The sequence below is a fragment of the Psittacula echo genome (genome assembly GCF_963264785.1).
Source record: "Psittacula echo genome assembly, chromosome: 6".
NCBI lineage: Eukaryota > Metazoa > Chordata > Aves > Psittaciformes > Psittacidae > Psittacula > Psittacula echo.
Window position 1 is genome coordinate 6,741,027 of NC_137743.1, and position 18,157 is coordinate 6,759,183.

At 44.7% G+C, this 18,157-nt stretch overlaps 1 protein-coding gene across 1 annotated transcript; it reads left to right on the top strand.

Moving 5' to 3' along the window:
- The first annotated feature begins 895 nt into the window (after positions 1–895).
- Positions 896–14,897, top strand: SFXN4 (sideroflexin 4). The gene is made up of 14 exons (XM_080621534.1): positions 896–943; positions 1,018–1,083; positions 3,764–3,838; positions 4,770–4,796; positions 4,885–4,939; positions 5,694–5,719; positions 7,165–7,215; positions 7,301–7,366; positions 7,479–7,547; positions 8,797–8,887; positions 10,627–10,742; positions 11,705–11,790; positions 12,903–13,017; positions 14,541–14,897. Exons 1-14 carry the CDS (start codon positions 905–907, stop codon positions 14,616–14,618), a joined length of 960 nt encoding a protein of 319 aa, XP_080477660.1. The 5' UTR covers positions 896–904; the 3' UTR covers positions 14,619–14,897.
- Positions 14,898–18,157: the final 3,260 nt, after the last annotated feature.

Consider the following 18,157-nt stretch of genomic DNA (forward strand, 5'->3'; position numbering starts at 1 on the left):
GCCCCATCCCTGGCAGTGTTCAAGGCCAGGTTGGACACAGGGGCTTGGAGCAAGCTGCTCTAGTGGAAGGTGTCCCTGCCTGTGGCAGGGGCTGGAACTGGATGAGCTTTAAGTTGCCTCCCAGCACAAACCAGTCTGGGATTCTATGAAATCAACACAACACTGCATGGGTTTGTGTTTTCCATCTGCCCTTATGATCAGAGGAAAGGACTTAAGATAAAACAGAAGCATAAGCTTGTGTTATAAAGTGAGCTTTGTAACAGGTACCAACACTGCAATGTAAGTTCAAGGATATAAAAAAGAGCCAGACATGGTGCCATTGATGCTGTGTGTTTCAGTACTTGCAACCTTTTCAGTCCCAGTGTTCTAGTCCTGTTTTGTTCAAATCCACTATTATCTGTGCCCTTCTCCCAATAAACCTGAACTCCTGGACCCGGAATACATGAAGTTAACCCCTGCGCAGCTCACTAATGCAAAACTACAGCCCAGTGGTGCTGGGGCAGCTGTTTGTGCCTGTGAAACAAGGTACAAGCGCAGGTCAATGATACACTGTACCTGGCTGGACCTGTCTCTTACCCTGGCCCCTGTAAGTCACTATGAACGCGGCGGGGGTTTCTCTTCAGGCCGGCTCCTTGGCTCTGCCCTCCCGGGTGGCGCAGGGAGACACTGCTGGAAGGGGAGAAGCCGATCGGCCCTTTCCCAACCACGATCCGGCTCCCCGGGGCTGCAAGGCCACGGCCCCGGCCGGGATCCGCCTCACACCTCAGCCCGGCCTCAGGGCGGGAAAGCGGCCCGGGCACCAGGTCTGCCCGCGGGGGAACCGCAGCGCTGCGGCTCCGTGCCCGGGCGGAGCGTGCAGCAGCCGGACCGCTCCCCGGCAGCGCCGTTCCGGTGCCGCGGCTCCATGGACGCCAACCTGCGGTTCTGGAGGGTGGAGGGGCAGGTCGGCGGCGGGGGCAGCCGGGGCGGCGCGGCCCGGGGATAAACCCCGGTCTGACCGCAACGTGTGTCCCACAGTCTTTTTTACAGAGGTTTCTGATATGGGCGGACGTGTTGGATCCCCTGCTGCTGTTGAAGTCCTCCGTGAGTAGTTACAAGGCCTACAAGTAAATGCATAGATATATAGATATAGATATAATCTGTATTTTAACTTATGGTACCCAAGTCTGCTCCAGGTCCTGCAGACTCTGTCAGTAGAATTAGCTGGGTAAGCATGTAGCCAAAGCCAAATACATGCGTGTGTGTTTCCACTTGTGAAGGCAAAAGTAAGAGCTGTGTTAGTGGTACTTGCACATGTGCCTGGAGAAGGGAAAGCTCTTGAAGGGGAGACCTTAGAGCAGCTCCAGTGCCTAAAGGGGCTGCAGGAAACCTGGAGAGGGGCTTGGGACAAGGGCCTGTAGGGACAGGCCAAGGGGAATGGCTTTAACCTGCCAGAGGGGAGACTGAGATGAGCTCTTAGGCAGAAGCTCTTCCCTGTGAGGGTGCTGAGGCGCTGGCCCAGGGTGCCCAGAGAAGCTGTGGCTGCCCCATCCCTGGCAGTGTTCAAGGCCAGGTTGGACACAGGGGCTTGGAGCAAGCTGCTCTAGTGGAAGGTGTCCCTGCCCGTGGCAGGGGTTGGAGCTGGATGAGCTGTAAGGTCCCTTCCAGCACAAACTGGTCTGTGAGTTTATGTTAATAAATAGAATTACTGCTGTGTGCACTTCTCTGTATAATTAAATAAAACAAAGGGCATTTCTCGACACCACCGCTTCAACAGTCCTGCTTAGACCATGGCTGCTGTGCCAGCAGTTGAATTAGAATTAAGAACCAGTTAAGAATCAGGAAACCCCCAAAGACAAGAGCTGTGGAACAAACAGCTGGACATGCTCGTTCTGAATACAGTCAGTTGCAGGAGGAGTGTGATGTGGAGCTGTTGCAGCTCTGGAGAGGACAGGTCTGCTGAGCTGCACCCCAGACACCCCAAATCTCTGCTGCCTAATCCACATACCCATCCTCGTGGTGCGGCTTAATCTGAAGCTCATGAAGATCTTTGATTCTCTTCCAAGAGGCTGTACTGAAATGAATCTTCCCCTGAGAGGGAGCGCAAGTGCTGAATAAACCCTTTTCATACCAGAGAATGATTATTGCAGTTTTAACACTAATTATTGAAAGTGTGGTACATTGTTGGCCATAAAGTGTAGCTTCCAAAGTTCAGGAACTGTTCTGACAAGAGAATTCTGGGGAAGATGTGCTTTTCTGTTCATCCACTTCTGTATAGTTTTGTCAGGGGTGACAGAGGAAAAAGCACATTGTATGAGAGCTGGCTGCTTGGTCAGTATAGAATCATAGAATAGTTAGGGTTGGAAAGGACGTTAAGATCATCCAGTTCCAACCCCCTGCCATGGGCAGGGACACCCCAAACTAAACCATGCCACCCAAGGCTCTGTCCAACCTGGCCTTGAACACTGCCAAGGATGGAGCATTCACAACCTCCCTGGGCAACCCATTCCAGTGCCTCACCACCCTCTCAGTAAAGAATTTCTTCCTTAGATCCAATCTAAACTTCCCCTGTTTAAGTTTGAACCCGTTACCCCTTGTCCTGTCACTACAGTCCCTGATGAAGAGTCCATCCCTATAGCCCCCCTTCAGATACTGGAAGGCTGCTCTGAGGTCTCCACGCAGCCTTCTCTTCTCCAGGCTGAACAGCCCCAACTTTCTCAGCCTCTCTCCATACGGGAGGTGCTCCAGTCCCCTGATCATCCTCGTGGCCTCCTCTGGACTTGTTCCAACAGTTCCATGTCCTTTTTATGTAGATTGATTTTATTATTATTTAAGGGAAAACTCCATTAAAGCCATAGAACACTGTCAAAATGTGTGTACATGAGGTATTTCCTTGTCTCTTGCAGAGTTAGTGTGTTGTGTCTATCTATTCATCTATCTCTATAATTATATATGGTATGAATGCATACCCCTATATACATTTACATGTACAATCATATAATTTAGTAAATGTACATTATATATATATATGTAAATGTCAACAATAAAATTTCATAGTACATTCAGGATTTGAAGATCTGGGATTAGTTCCCACCTTCTGAAATTCAAATGTGCTGTAGCAAATAGAGACATGCCTGTTGAGGAAAAGTCAAACCATCTCATCAGTTCTCCCAAGAGGGGCAGGGTTTTATGTAGACTATGGATAACTACATGAGTTTACAGTTTAAGTGTACCTGTTTTCCATAATTAAAAGCTTAAGCCAAGTTTAAAGGAAGAGTGTATGGTCCAAAACTTAATCACACGTTTGTGAATATGCAGGAGCGTCTTATGATTTTGCAACTTGTTTCTGGTCACTGTTAAAAGTCTGGTTTGGAATTCAGTTTTAAAATAGCCATCTAAGTGCCTGTGGCGATATTGGATGGTTGCTTTGGCAGCAAATCAGTGCTTTGCCAGCACACATGGGTAACTTTGAGTACAAGATTAACTGTTGATTTCAGTGAGGTTTTTCATGTACTTCGATTTCCAGTGCATTTGTGTAGCAGGTTGAGGGATTGATACAGAAAGGGACCAAGGGAGTCTTAATAACCTAAAGGTTTCTGTGATTGTGAGCTGGTTGTGTGTCTAGGTGTGTTCTTGCTTTTACTACTCTGGCAAGGGACAAGAGCATTATCAGCTTGACATTCTAGCTTTGTATTTAGAATGTCTTATAAGGGATCTGTGGCACTCCAGAATACTGAAATCTGGGTTATTTTATCTGTTTGTATTGTTTTTTTCTCAAATATAGGATGAAATAAGAAGAACCAGGTTATCCATAGAAAGCACTGGGAAGACCCTGAATGAACCCATACAGAATGCTCAGGTATTTTGGAGTGCAGTTTATAGAAAATAGAGGTACCTTTTATTCATGGCTGAAGTAGTTGATCTTATACTAAGATCTAGCAGACAGAATACTGAGATTCAGGTACAAGAGATAACACAGGAAAACCTCACTGATATGGATATTATCCAAATCTATCAATCTAGTAGGAATTCCTTTGGATTGCTACTGATTTAATGCCAAATCACAGCATTATCATCCTGAAGAATGCTAGGTTGTATATCATATAGCTCAGAGAGGCTCTCAGATCACTGTCGGAATCATTGCTCTGAGCTTGTCCATCCTCACTTGGGGTGATACAGGTAGGTGATAAATATGCAAAGAGCTTAATAAGTTCATTTAAATGTTAGATGTTGTAACACCATACAAAGGGCAGGTTGGTTTAGTTTCACGTCTCACAAAATGAGCAGTAGCAGTACTTGGGTGGGAAACCTACTCACAGAGCTGCTGGGAAGCAGTGCTGAACCCTTGCTTCATTAGGAGTCATCTTTCTTTTGACTCAGTGTGGGCTCAGCTCTTCCCATGTGGCATTTATACCTTGTGTGTCGAAGCCTGAAAGGAGAAATAAAAACTTCTGTGATTCCAGAAAAGCTAAAGCCTTAATGTAAGTGTTTGGGCTTGTAGCCATAGGTAAACTGTTGTTTTCTGGTTTAAAACTAACTTTCTGTTCTGCCATAGTGTGTGCTTTGGTGCTGTCACACAGCACAGAGGATGTAAGTTATATTCAACAAGGAGTGTGTTGAGGAGTATGTTGTTGGGGACAGAAATAATTGCAGGGGTGTATTACATATATAGCACTCTATATTAAAGTGAGTTATTGGGGAAAAAAAGGAAGATAGAATAAATGTCAACAGAAGATTTTACCCAGTCTCTTCCAAAGCTTGGTTACTAACCTCATTTTCAAATTGTTTAGACAAGACAAGCCTTCCTGCTAAGCCTGGTAAGTTCACAAAATACTTACATTGGGGTTTTTTTCTTTCTCATTCACATATGACAACAGTGGTCTAATATTCCTTTTCTTATTTAAGTCCAGTGTGCATCCTGATACAGATGATATAATTCCTGTTTTCTTTAGACCTCCAGGTAAGTTCCCTTAAGAGAAGCTTTGTGTATGTGACTGAAGCATCACAGGGGACTAGCTCATAGTGAATAGCTGCTGTGATACTACAGTGGTACTCTCCATATACGAAAGCAAGTAGACTCTTACTTCTGTTAGTCGCATTGTCATAGCTGTTCAGGATTTATTTATTCCTACAAGCCCCTTGAGGAATTTTTTCCCTGTAGTTTATCTGCTCATCTAGATGGAATTAGTCTGACCAGTCTCTGGTCTCACTGCATAATGAGTTCCCAAATCCCTCCCCATATAAAGCAGTCTACCATAAGCTAAGTTTTCCTTTGGTGGATGTGGCTATTGTATGAATTTACTTGCTGCCTGGTTGAGGCCAAGACAGCACAGATTGCTAATCAGATATAACCATAGTGAGGCTATTTACTCATTATCTTGTATAACCACTCATAGCTGTGGCAGCTTTTGTTGCCACCTATCTCTTTTTGAACAGACAGTTGATTTCTGTTCAACACTCAGTTATACTATTGAGTGGAGCTCACAAGGGCTCCTTTTGGCTACAGGCTGTGACCAGGTATTCTGATTTCTGGGATGTGGAATGAGAGACAAAGGTTAGATTTGACATCTGTGGTGATGGTGTGGTTTTTGTGGGCAGTGTTTTACTTAGAGCTGAAACTAGAGGGGGGAAGTTAGGGGAATTTTCAACTCAAGACCATCCATCTAGACTCACAGCAGTTATTTTTACTGTAATAAAGTTTTCTTTCTTTTTAGCCTTCCTGCCTGTATCTCTTCCATTGGTGAGTAATCATGAAGGATGCTAGTGGTACCGCATGGCTTATATTTTTCCAAAGCCAAGGTTTATAGGGAGGGAATAGAAGATTTTAGGCTTCTTGTACGTTCAGCACAAGCTTTTTAAAACATCTGTTTTATGGGAAGTGCTGAGTAACCTAGAAATCAAGCCCTTAAGGAATCTCATTGGAAGTCCAAACTTGCTAGATGCTTTCCTTCAGCAGCATGCAAAAAGGTTGTTCTTGAATGAAGGTTGCTTCTGATGCAAGCTAAAATTCACTTAGCATTGAGAGCAAGGCCTGGTTTTGATCTGTTTAACCTCTTACTGAACTGCAGTAGGAAGGAGTCAGAGCCTTGTGTTTTGTGTTTCAGACCCAAAATATGGATTTTTTTTTTCTTATGTAAATTGTGCATTTGAGAGGAAGAAATGGTGTTGTCAAGAGATTACAGATGTGGAAATAAACTCTTATTACAGTGCTCAAAACTTGAACCATTTTGTTTCATAATCATAATTGTAGCTGTAATTATATGCATGTTTATTCATTTAGATGTGTTTGGGTTTGGCCTATGAGTATACATACTGAGATGTCAATCCATATAGAGATTACAGCATGGATTTACATGGCACTGCTAGAAAGTATAATGAAAGTCTCAATGGCTGTTAAATTCCTTAAGAACAGTAGTAAAATTAACAGAAATACTTCTTTCTGGTATTCACAGCTTAATGCTCTTTCATAGATGTGGTTAGATTCAGTGTTGGTATTAATAAAGGTAGCACATTCACTAATATTAAATGAATTACTGTCCTCTTCAAGGCTTTGGACATTCCCTGCCCTCTTCTTACTCAGTATTTGCCTTACCTTGATTGACTGTGTCCTTTGAGAGTGCTCCACACCTTGAGCATGGTAGGTCAGGCTTCAAGAAAGGCTTATTAAAACTGAAGTTCTTATTCACTGTCGGAATTTGAGAAGGAATTGGGAAGTGACTCCTAAAATCTTTGATCTTGGATCAGTAAGATTTAGTATTCATATCCCCACTAATCAAAACAATCTGACCCTTTCTCATTCACTTCTTTAATTACATTTTTATTACCTTAGTTATTATATTTGCATCTGTTTACGCTTCACAGGTACAAATGTATTTGTTATTTGGGGTAAGAAAGCATCTTCCTCAAATGTTCTTGCATGTAGTGTTTTAATCACTGTGTTTCTCTGGTTTATATTGGACAGAAAAAGCGAGTATTTTATATCTGTAGCAAGAAAGTGCATTACCCTGGTGTTAAAGCAAGTGGTTTTTGGCACTGACTGAAGCCTTTGACACTGCCACAGACAGTAACATAGCCATCTGTTACAGATAGTAACATAGCCATTGTCTTCATGCTCTAGCCAGCTACTGCTCACCAAAACCTTCTAGACTCACCAAACCTACTTTTCTTGTGGGGTTTTCCTCTTAGGTTATTGCTTCATCTCTTCAGCTTCAAGCAAGGCACAACTTTTTTTATCAGGTAATTGCCTCTTCCTGTCTACATTTACATGTCTTCTCGTCTCAATCCCAAATTCAGTTTTTCTTATAATCTCTTGTTTCTGCAGTTCTTGTTTCACCTGCACACCATGGGATTCACCCTCTTCAATGGAAATGGGACCCCAAAGGCTGAAGTATGTATTGATCTTTATTTCTGCTGTCATCTTAGTTGTACAAGACCATTTTGAACATGATTTACAGGGGGTTTACAAATAGACTTACATAGTGTGTTTCTTCTCTCCTCAGGAGTACTCGATTAAAGAAAAGCAGATCTTCCTCGGCCTGGGAGCCGTTTCCTATGCAGCGTGTATTGGTGTATGTGTTTGCTCGATGGTTGCCCTCCTAATAAGCTCTCCAGAGAAGCAGTAGGCACTGAGATAATCACACTGCCAAATCATCCTTCAGCATTGTGCTCTGATGCTCTACTCTGATGTCTTTCCCCAGAACTGTTCAGGATAACAATTCTCTTGATCATCTGCCAGCCAATACCTTGCTTGTCTTCCTCTGATGTTTCTTTTTCTGTCCTTTTCATTCTGCAAGCTTAGGAAATGGGTAGTGAGAGGAAATAGCCAAGGTTTACAAACACAGAGTGACCCACTGCGTTAATTTTTTTATGCAGTACTGTGGAAGAGGTCTGTCTGGCCCTAAACAAGTGATGAAATCTGCAGGCATCTGTACTGGGTAGAATGAGCTCATATATCGAAGACAGCATAAACATGAAAATATTGCACTGAATGCAAGTAAATTAGCCTCCCTGAGGGCTACAGAGCTAGCCCTGTGCTATGCTGGAATAGGTATTTGGTTTCTGGAGTTTGCTATGTCAGAATGAACTCTGGTATCCTCATGACACTCATTGCAAGTGTATCTGCCGCTATAATGCATTTCCTCACTCTCCACATTGAACAGTGATTTTTACAAGCCTTCTGGCAGAAGAATATGAGTATTCCTGCTTTTGTTAGAGGGACTTGCAGCCACTTTACACTAAGCAAAACAGTCTGGCCAGCAGTGCTCAGGACTTACAGAGGTCTGGGGAGGCAGCTATGCCCATGGGTGAATGTGGGAGTTCTTCCCCTTTGTCTGCCAAGGGAGACTGTGAGCACTAGCTGGGGTCCTGGCTATTTATTCCTAAAGGAAACTTCCCTGTATTATGGGAATATAGAATTGGGCTGAAACCACAGAGAAACAGTAACAAATACACAAGTAAACCAGGTTTCCTGTTTGGGGGAGAGAGTGGTATGAGATGCAAGGCAGCTGGATGAGTGCCCAAGGAATATTAGTTAGAGGTAATTGCTTTCTGTCTTTATTATTCACACTGCTGCTGTCCTCTACATAATGATGTTTAATGCTTTTTTTTCATCATGATATTTTGTATTCTTATCTAAAAGAGTGATTACAAACACCTTCAGAGCACATCTGCATTTTGGTGGGATGTTAAACCAAGGCATTTACTTTTATAGATGGTAACTATGCTAAGTCACAGATCTATTTTCCTAACCTGCTGCACACACTGAAATGCTGCACATTTCCTTTAATAGAAGGTCTCTGTTTCCTCCCCGTGCATTAGGGTCTTCCTCTTGTCTTCATGAATCGTTACACACTGAAGAGTCCATTAACACATCTAATCATCAAGAAAGTCCTACCTGCTCCTCTGCTTGGTGAGTAAAGAGGAACTGTGCATCGTACAGCTGGTCTGAGGGCCATTTCCTGACCCCATCTCACTGTAGAGTTATCTTGCACAGGTGCAGTCTTACTGTTTCCTAGCCTCCTTCTGTAACTGCCTTTGCTGGGTACCATCCTTCCTGTGTGAGAGTTGATGTTCACTGATCAGTGGAACTGACTTCTTGATTCTTGCTGATTTTCAGTTGTAAAGCTGAAGAGCACTCTCCTGGCCTTTGTGTATGCATGACATGCAACTATTTCTCCAAAGGTATCCAGGGATGCATTTTTCTTTGGCTTGCACATCATACTTGAAACCATATCACACACAGTATCACACAGTATGCTAGAGATTGGAAGGGACCTCAAAAGATCATCCAGTCCAATCCCCCTGCCGGAGCAGGAACACCTAGATGAGGTTACACAGGAATGTGTCCGAGCGGGTTTTGAATGTCTCCAGAGAAGGAGACTCCACAACCCCCCTGGGCAGCCTGTTCCAGTGTTCTGTCACCCTCACTGAGAAGAAGTTTCTTATGATATGATGTTGTGTGGCACATATGTGACACCAGAGTGTAACATAGCTCTGGGTGTGCACTCCATAGTTCCTTACTCAGATGCTGCTGGCTATGAAACTGCTGACAGCATAGTAAGGGAGAGTTGTTACACAGAATATCACTAACCTTGCAGGGTAGTAGCAGTGAAACTCTCTACTGACATGGTGAAGTTGCACCAGGACGAGTTTCACTATTTGATGTCATTGACCGGTTTTCTAATGCCATTGAAGACATTTTTGGCTTTTCCTAGGAGGAAACTGGTAAAATTCAAACATGTCCTCTGTTCCAAGTTAGTTATGTGAGGTGGCTCCCCAGATCGTTCAGAGGATCTGCATTAGAGCTTTCTGACTTGTTTCCCTTGGAATAGGTGTTAAAGTGTCCTTCCATTTCCTTAAATGCAGAGAGAAACCTGAGGGTAATTGTTTAATATTAGTGCAGCATTTGAAAAGTGCCATCTGTTACACTGATGCGTTTATTGAACAGCGCTGCCCAAAAGCAATAAAAAGAGAAATCTACTGTTTCAGGCAAGGTCAGTTTGCCAGGCTGACCAAGGTCTAGAAAAGAGAAAGGAGCAAACCAGCTAGATTACTAACTCCCATTAGATATGAGCTTTGTAAGTGCCAAGGTTTGTGTTTTCGGTGACTGACGGTGGGATGGGTGTTTTCAGGGACCTTGTAAGGCTGGGTCTGGAGGAGACTGGAACGTTTTCGTCTAGGATCCAGCTGAAGCATTGCCACTTCTCTGCCCAGGTGTCTGTCAGAAGTCCATAATGGAACATATTAGAGCCAGTGTTCTCCCGACACCCCCCCTTTCAAATTGGGAATGCAGCCTTTAAGTAAAGTCTGTTCTCTTCTGGGTCTTTTCTTCTGTGCTGACCAGTACAAAACCTATCCACAACACAAATGCATCCACAAAGTACTCATGGTTTGAACTGGATGACAGTGATTGAAAGCTCCGAGTCCGTAATGATAAAGCACCTTTTAGGATTGGGGCCTTGAAATCTAACTCAAGCTCCTGAAACAAAGATTAAGATCCCAAGCAGGTTTTTATGGGGCAGCCTCTTAAGCCACCAGGTTATTCAGTTGTGAACTGCTGAACTGGAAGTGTGAAATGCGTGTACTTATGGTTGTTGCTATTGAGGTGGTTTTGGATCTTTTAAAGCCAAATCCTCTCTAACTCTGCAGGCTTGATGACTGCATTTACTGTGGTGGTGACGAGAAGCCCAGAATTTGACAACGGAATTGAAGTGATGGACAGAAATGGCAAGGTTGTAGGAGTGTCACAGAAGGCTGGTGAGAAGGTAGGTGACAGGGTGGAGGCCCCTCCTGATGTGCCTTTTGGTTCCTGCTAAGAGCTGAACGTGGTGCTGAGGGCTGACAGAGTTGGATATATTGACATGAAGAATTCCAGGTCAGGTGCTGAGCCTTTGGGTAGGCTTTGGACTGGGTTTCTGGAGCCAGGTTCTACAACCCTTGTGTCTTCACGGGCTGGCAGCCTCCCCTAACCAATACACTGATTGTCAGAGGTGAGCCCCACAGACCTTAGCACAGTCCTCTGTCATCTTGGAAGGAGACAAGACTTCTGGACCTTCTTCTGATGGGACACCTCAGAGAAAAGCCCTGTGCTGTACGTATCACATGCACCTCCTCCAGCGGGAATGTTATGTAAAGGCTGTGCCTCCCACAGGGTAATGCCCTGATCTACAGTGTGCTGGTGCATTTTAGCCTTGGGCTCCAGCTGCTTACCCTGGATCTGCTCCTTGCTCTGCTCATCAGCATCCACTGTAGAGCCTGGCATAGGAACTAGGAGAAGGAATCATATTTTATGTGCTGTCAGTGACCCTCCTTTTCTATGGTGCTGTCCAGAGGGGAGGAAGCAGCTCTTTGAGCATAAAGATTTGTGGAGAGCTGAAGGGAGAACTAGTTAGGATGCCCAGAACGTACAGCCATTTGGAAGAAGTTCAGCACAGCTTAAAAAGAGCAACTCTCAGTGAAATTACTGTCATGGTAGGAAAACTCGATATGGCATCAGTAGTTTCACTTACCCTTTGAGGTATTTCTTAGTCACAAGTGGAATATTTGCCACTTGTAGGAGTTTAGTTTCCACATAAGAAAGAATTCTTCTAAGAAGTGGTCTTATTCCCCATTATCCTGTTGCTTGAAACTCCAGAGCATTAGACAAAGAAGTGCTCAGATAAGCATGCAGTATTTGAAGCTGCACAGACACTGCTTTAACATCATTTCTCTTCCTCTCTCCCTCAAGGCTGTTAAAGAAACAGCAATATCACGAGCTGTCTTGTTTGGGACAACGTTTTTCCTGCCACCCGTGGTTGTGTACCTTGTGGAAAGGTAAGAGGGGCTGCCAAAGGGCTGGGGGTGCCTGGTCGGGGTGTCTGCTGGTGTTCAGTCTGGCTGCTAGCACTTGGCCAGCTTTCTCTTGGGTTTGCAGTATTGCCTTGGTACAAGTGATGATCTGGGATGTTTCTGTTCAGCTACTGTGATTCATTTAGATAAGTGAGCCTGGTTATGCCCACATCCGTGCTGTGAGGGTTTGCAGGAGGCTGTGTAAAGCTATAAGGATTTCCTCTCTGCTCCCTTACAGGAAACATGCCTGTGCTCTCCTGGCAGGCTGTTTTCCAGCACCTAGCTTCCCTAACTTGATTTGGGTCCCAGTGTCTGGCGTACAGGTTGGTCACAGCACTTAGCTGAGATCTGTTAGTGCTGCAGAGGAAATACGGCTCTTCAATTTGCAACAAAAACTGCATCCCAGCTTGGAAACAGTTACTCATATATTGGAAAACCTGCTCTTGCAACCTTTAGAAACCCTGTATTATAAGAATTCATTGTATGCTTTGTGAGAGAATTCTCAGCCTGCCCTGAGCTTTTGGTAGGGATCATCTATATCCTATACATAACACAAGTAGGGATCATCAGCGTCATGTCATTTGGTATTGCCTAAATCAATCCCTTATCCCCTTCTTTAGCTTAAGGGACTCCTGTTACCAGAAGACATAAATACTGATGTAGGATAAAACTTTGAATATATGTGGAGTAATAAATTTTTGCACGAGGCAAAGTAGGACTTAACAAGAGGAGCTAAATCTGAGGGGAAAGAGAGTAATGCAAGGAAAGTCTTAGGCACAGAACTGAGATGCTTTAAAGTGCCGATGCGGCTCTTCTTTTGTCACTTTGATCCTGCTGCTTATTTTCTTAATCATGTATTGACAATCTAGACTTGACAAATGCTGCAGCTAAATACAGAACAAAGGGGAAGAACAGGAGTTAGGAATGAGAGCACAGGACATCAAGTAAGGAAATATTCTTAGGATTTCTAAGCCTTGGTTATTACTCATTTCAGTGCTATTTCAACCACTAAAATAAGAGCTAATGCTTTTTGTCTCACTGTCAGGTTACTTTTGAAGCCTAAACTGACGTATTTACTTTCTCAATGTCTTGGGCAGAGCGAAAATGGTAAAGACTCCACGTACTTTGGCTTTAATGAGGATGTTTGTGATTACATCAGTACTAGCAGGGATGCTGCCGGTCTCGCTCAGTATGTTCCCGCAGTGTGGAGAGGTAAGTCCTGTCACAGGAACTGATTTAGGATTACTGTTACATTAAACAGGCATTCCAGAACTATACCCAGCAGTCTTGAGGCCATGTAGAAAACCAACAATAAGATTAATGTGGTTGTGCATTTAAAAAGGGACAGCAGAGGCTGCTTGTGAAGGCCTGTGCACTAGGCAGGGGCTTACAAGGCTTTCTAGGTCTAAATTGCATTGTGTGTTACAAATCTGCATTGAAAAGTGTAAATATAAATCAGGTTTTCACAGCACTTTGAAGCAAGCAAGGTCAGGAGAGCTGTCTTAAAGATTAAAACCAAGGCTCTTCCAGCACTGTTTTCAGTCCTGCAGAAGAAAGGGAGGATGTAGATGCAAAGTCAGCATGAGCTTGTCAGAGGTAAACCACCTCACATGTGACATCTCTTCACCTGCCTTATTGAACTGTGAAGTGTAATTGTTCCCTGGGAAGGGCAGCTTTCCTGGCAGGCATTAAATGGACAGGCGGACAGAGCTGGGCTGGTTCAGCTTGGAGAAGAGAAGGCTCCTTAAGGGGAGACCTGAGAGCAGCTCCAGTGCCTAAAGGGGCTACAGGAAACCTGGAGAGGGGCTTGGGACAAGGGCCTGTAGGGACAGGACAAGGGCAATGGCTTGAACCTGCCAGAGGGGAGACTGAGATGAGCTCTTAGGCAGAAGCTCTTCCCTGTGAGGGTGCTGAGGCGCTGGCACAGGGTGCCCAGAGAAGCTGTGGCTGCCCCATCCCTGGCAGTGCTCAAGGCCAGGTTGGACACAGGGGCTTGGAGCAACCTGCTCCAGTGGAAGGGGTCCCTGCCCGTGGCAGGGGTTGGAACTGGATGAGCTTTAAGGTCCCTTCAACACAAACCAGGCTGGGATTCTACGTAGCCCTTGAACCTTTGGCTTTGGAGAAGGCCAAGTGGGAGCAGAGCCTGGGATTCCTTTCTGCATTTGTTTCCTCTCCCTTACCAGCACTGTGTGAATATGCTCAGAAAGTCACAGATTGGCTCTTGCAGTTTCCAGTGATCTCTTTTATTCACCTGAACTTTCTGGCATTGTAATCTTTTTTTTTTTTTGGATTTCTTAATCTCTTATGGCAACAAGGATAAACTGAACAGAAACTTGTTAGAAGCTGTGTACTGAGTTTGGGGGGTTGGTTCCCTTTGAACTTCCCAATTGCCCAACTCACAGCACACATTCTCCTGGGTGCATCTCCCAAATATATTTACAATTGGACTTGATGATCTTGAAGGTCTTTTCCAACCTAAATGGTTCTATAGTGACTGGAGATAATGTCAGGAATGCTCTGTTTAGATCTCAGGAGTACCTCTGATTTTAAATGAAGCATATTTCTTCCTTAGAAGGAAAAAAAGCCCCAAACCAAAAACCTCTTGGAACCCCAAATCCCATCCAGTCTTGCTCCTGAACACAGTATTACAACCTGTGCGAAGTTCAATGTGGTATAGAGGGTTTGTCATATACATACCAGGAATGGTGTTGATTCCCTTTCTCTGTACCTTGCAGATAAAGCGAGCAGACCTTGAGCCAGAAATTCTCTCATCTACAGAAGAAACAGAGTTCTTCTACAACAGGGGAATTTAGAGATTGGCTTAATATAGAAAAGTGTGCTCTGGTGGAAGTGAATTCTGAATGTATGAACAAATTCAACCAGCCTGTGCGCCTGTATCATGAATTTATGGTGGCATACATACAAGACTTGGTGTACAGGGCTGTGGTCGATGAAGAAGCAGACATTGCAAAATGATACTGCAAGGCCCAGCCCACAGGGAGGCTTGTACCAGGAAGCAGCATAACACGGTATTTGTCACACACTGTGTCTGGATGCTTCCTCCTGTGATTGATTTCTTAATTAAAGGATTATTGAATACAAAAGGTTGTGTTGCTGCTGATGTGGCTGCAGCTATTGACATGCTGCTTTACGCAGCTGGTCAGGGTGGTTGCAGCAGTAGTCCTTTGGGTGAAGTTGAGCTGGTTCTTGGAATACTTACTCTGTGGGCTCCATTGTATTTAGGAACACTCATTGCAAGGATGAGGCATGAGTGAGGTAGCCATTAAAGTGGTACTAAAGAAAGCAACCCTGATGGCAATGTAATATTTGTTAAATAAGAACTCTTCAGGAAATGGGTGTCAGACTTGGTTTCAAAGTGATTCCTGTCTTTCTCAACATCTCTGAAGGAGTTTTGAGGCCTGATCCTCTTGAGATCTAGAACTTGTTTTTACACTGAAGCCACTGGGAAATCCTGTGGTGGACAATGAGGGATCCCACCTTTGCAAGTTGATGGTGCTTCTCTAAAGAGAAAAGCTGCCTTTTGAGATGTGGCATAAAGATTATCCTGGTGATCAGTGCAGTGATCATCATAATTAGCCAGGGGACCAGGGCTGTCTGTGAAGAGCTGCAGAAAGAGGTTTTAATACCAGATGTAAAAACAGGTGAAACACCAAATGGGTAAGTGAAAAGTAATGAGCTTGGCAAAAGGGATAATCCAGCTTCACATGGGGCTGCAAGCCACTAGGAGTAGAAGATTTAGATTAGTAAAAGCTTCTTCCTAATGCCTATCAGGGTGCTGAGGCGCTGGCACAGGGTGCCCAGAGAAGCTGTGGCTGCCCCATCCCTGGCAGTGTTCAAGGCCAGGTTGGACACAGGGGCTTGGAGCAAGCTGCTCCAGTGGAAGGTGTCCCTGCCTGTGGCAGGGGTTGGAATTGGATGAGCTTTAAGGTCCCTTAAACCAGTCTGTGATTCAGTGGATTAGGGGTAGCGCAGAAAGCTCAACATGTAGTTGAACTTCGAAGCTCTTACCAAAGGGCATTACAGATACTAAAAGCTGACATGAATTTAGGAGAATGGGCATTTCCATCAAAGGGAATCCATTGAAGAATACTAAATCCATGGAAACTACACCAGTGAAAGAAGGTTATAAGCTCCACACTGCCGATGAGTGGAAGCGACAACTAATTTATTTGCCTGGTGTCACTTTCTTCTTGTGTCTTGTTTTGGTGGCCATCGGGATATGACATTTGGCCAAATAGATCTCTGACCCAGTTCAGCTGTTTTCATGTGGTCTTGCTGACTTGCCACAGAGTCAAGATCAAACCTTCTGCTAGGGGAATAATGTAGCAAGAAGCTCCACAAGTGTGGTTGGAGATCCTGTGGTTGTGGTAACTGTAGGCAGAGGTCACAGGAGACATGGCTGTATTATAACTGAAGATGTTAAGATGCGAGGTCTTGCTGAAGCTGTGTGTGACAAGGATAAATACGCACTAAATAACATAATCACTTTCACAGCAATGATTCTACACTTACAGCCTCCAAAGTCTGCCATAATTTAACTTCCTTTAGCATAACACACAGGTCACTGCTCTCCTATTGCTGGAGCATTAGGTTTCTTTTCACGATATGAGAGATCCAGTGTTTCCCAAGCTACTCCATCCCTACAGGAAGACAACAGCCTGCAGCAAAGTGAGGCAGAACAGCAGGTCTTTTGCAGGAAAACAGTTCCTGCTGTGCTTTTGGCACTGAACAAAAGCAGGAAGTAGGGGGTTGAGTTTAGCTTCTTGTTTGAGTTCTGCCTTTTCTGAGCCTTCCTCTAACAACATACTGCCAGATGAGGGAAGAGGGCAAGGAAGCAGCAGCACATCCTAAGGACCTGTAACCTGAGGGGGGCATGCTGTAAAGCTGTTCCAGGAAGACAGTATGGATACACACATCTCCAACAGCAGCCAAAGGAGACACAAGCAGGGAAGATCACATCAGCCTCTGCTCTCCTGAGCTGGGAGGACACTAGGGAGGAGAAGGCTTGTCCTGCTCTTTTTCCTTGGATAGCTCAGGGTCAGCTGGAGCAGGGTTACAGTCTCAACCTGCTGCTCTCAATGAAGTGTTTGTCTCCTTCCAAATCTTTAGTAACAGTGGCACCATTAACATCCTACAGTTAAATTCTCCAAACCCCCATTTGTCTATTAGTTCTATTCCAATAACATACCAGAGGAACCTCAGCCGGGGTCTCATGCCACCCTCAGCAGACATTAAATGGCAGTGCAATGAAGACTTGCACCTCTCCCACTCCTTTTTAATCGTGATTTAAGAATAGCCAAAGTAAATACCAGTTACATGAGCCACAGTGGGAGCAAGGAAAACAAAACAACCCAAACCCCAACATTAGAGCAAGGCCAACAAATGGGAGATAACACATCCATAACGTTGAGTCGTCCTGGTAACCAGACAAGCCATAAATTCTCTGGCACCAGACTTGGATGTTTTAAGCAAATTGATGTCATTACAGCTCTGTGAGTAAGGCTGATGGAGAAGGGCTGGTAACAGCGCCTGTTATTACAGCTGCCCATTAGCAAACTCTGCTGGCTTCTTACTGAACACCCCAGTTGAAACTTGCCACATTAAACACAGCTCCCTCCGGGTTATTAAATCCCTCTTTGCTTTCCCCCTCTCTCTATTGCCCCAACCAGAATTTTCCAGAAGAGGAGGGCAGGCACCTGCCACTTACATTGGCAGCGTGGGTGATTCAGCTGCTTCCCAAATGAGGGCACGGAAAATACATTGCTAAAAGGGCCCTGACACCCTCAGTCCTGAAACAGAGCCATTGTGAGACAAGGAGGAGAACTGTCCAGACTTACTGGTACTGCAGTAAGCGAGGAGAACAAGACTGGGACAAGCAGCAGAGCATCCTGTTTGAAGGACTTGAGAGTCAGCACCTACAGGAAAACCTTCCCTTTGTAACATGGAACAGGTTAACAGCTTGCCTGCCCGAGGCAGGGCTGTCTCCTGCCTTTAGCACCACGGCTGTGTTAAGTGACAGTGCACTAGTGGTGGAACCAGTTTCAGGTGTGGTAAACTACAGTAGGTGGTTTCAGCTTCAAGGAAAACATGCCTCAGAACAGCACAGTGTGCTAACACTTCCCTACCTGCTCAGCTTGTCATCTTGAAATTGAGGAATATGACATGAGGCTTCCACGTCTTTTTAATGGAGCTTTAATATAATAAGATCAGCTACTCTCATGTTAGGAAATAACCAGATCAAAGCATTTCCCCAGCTGGAGCTGTGTTAGCCCCAAGCCTCTAACACAGCCATGCTGTTCTTCCCTGCGGGCCATAGGGGTGGAGGAAGGAA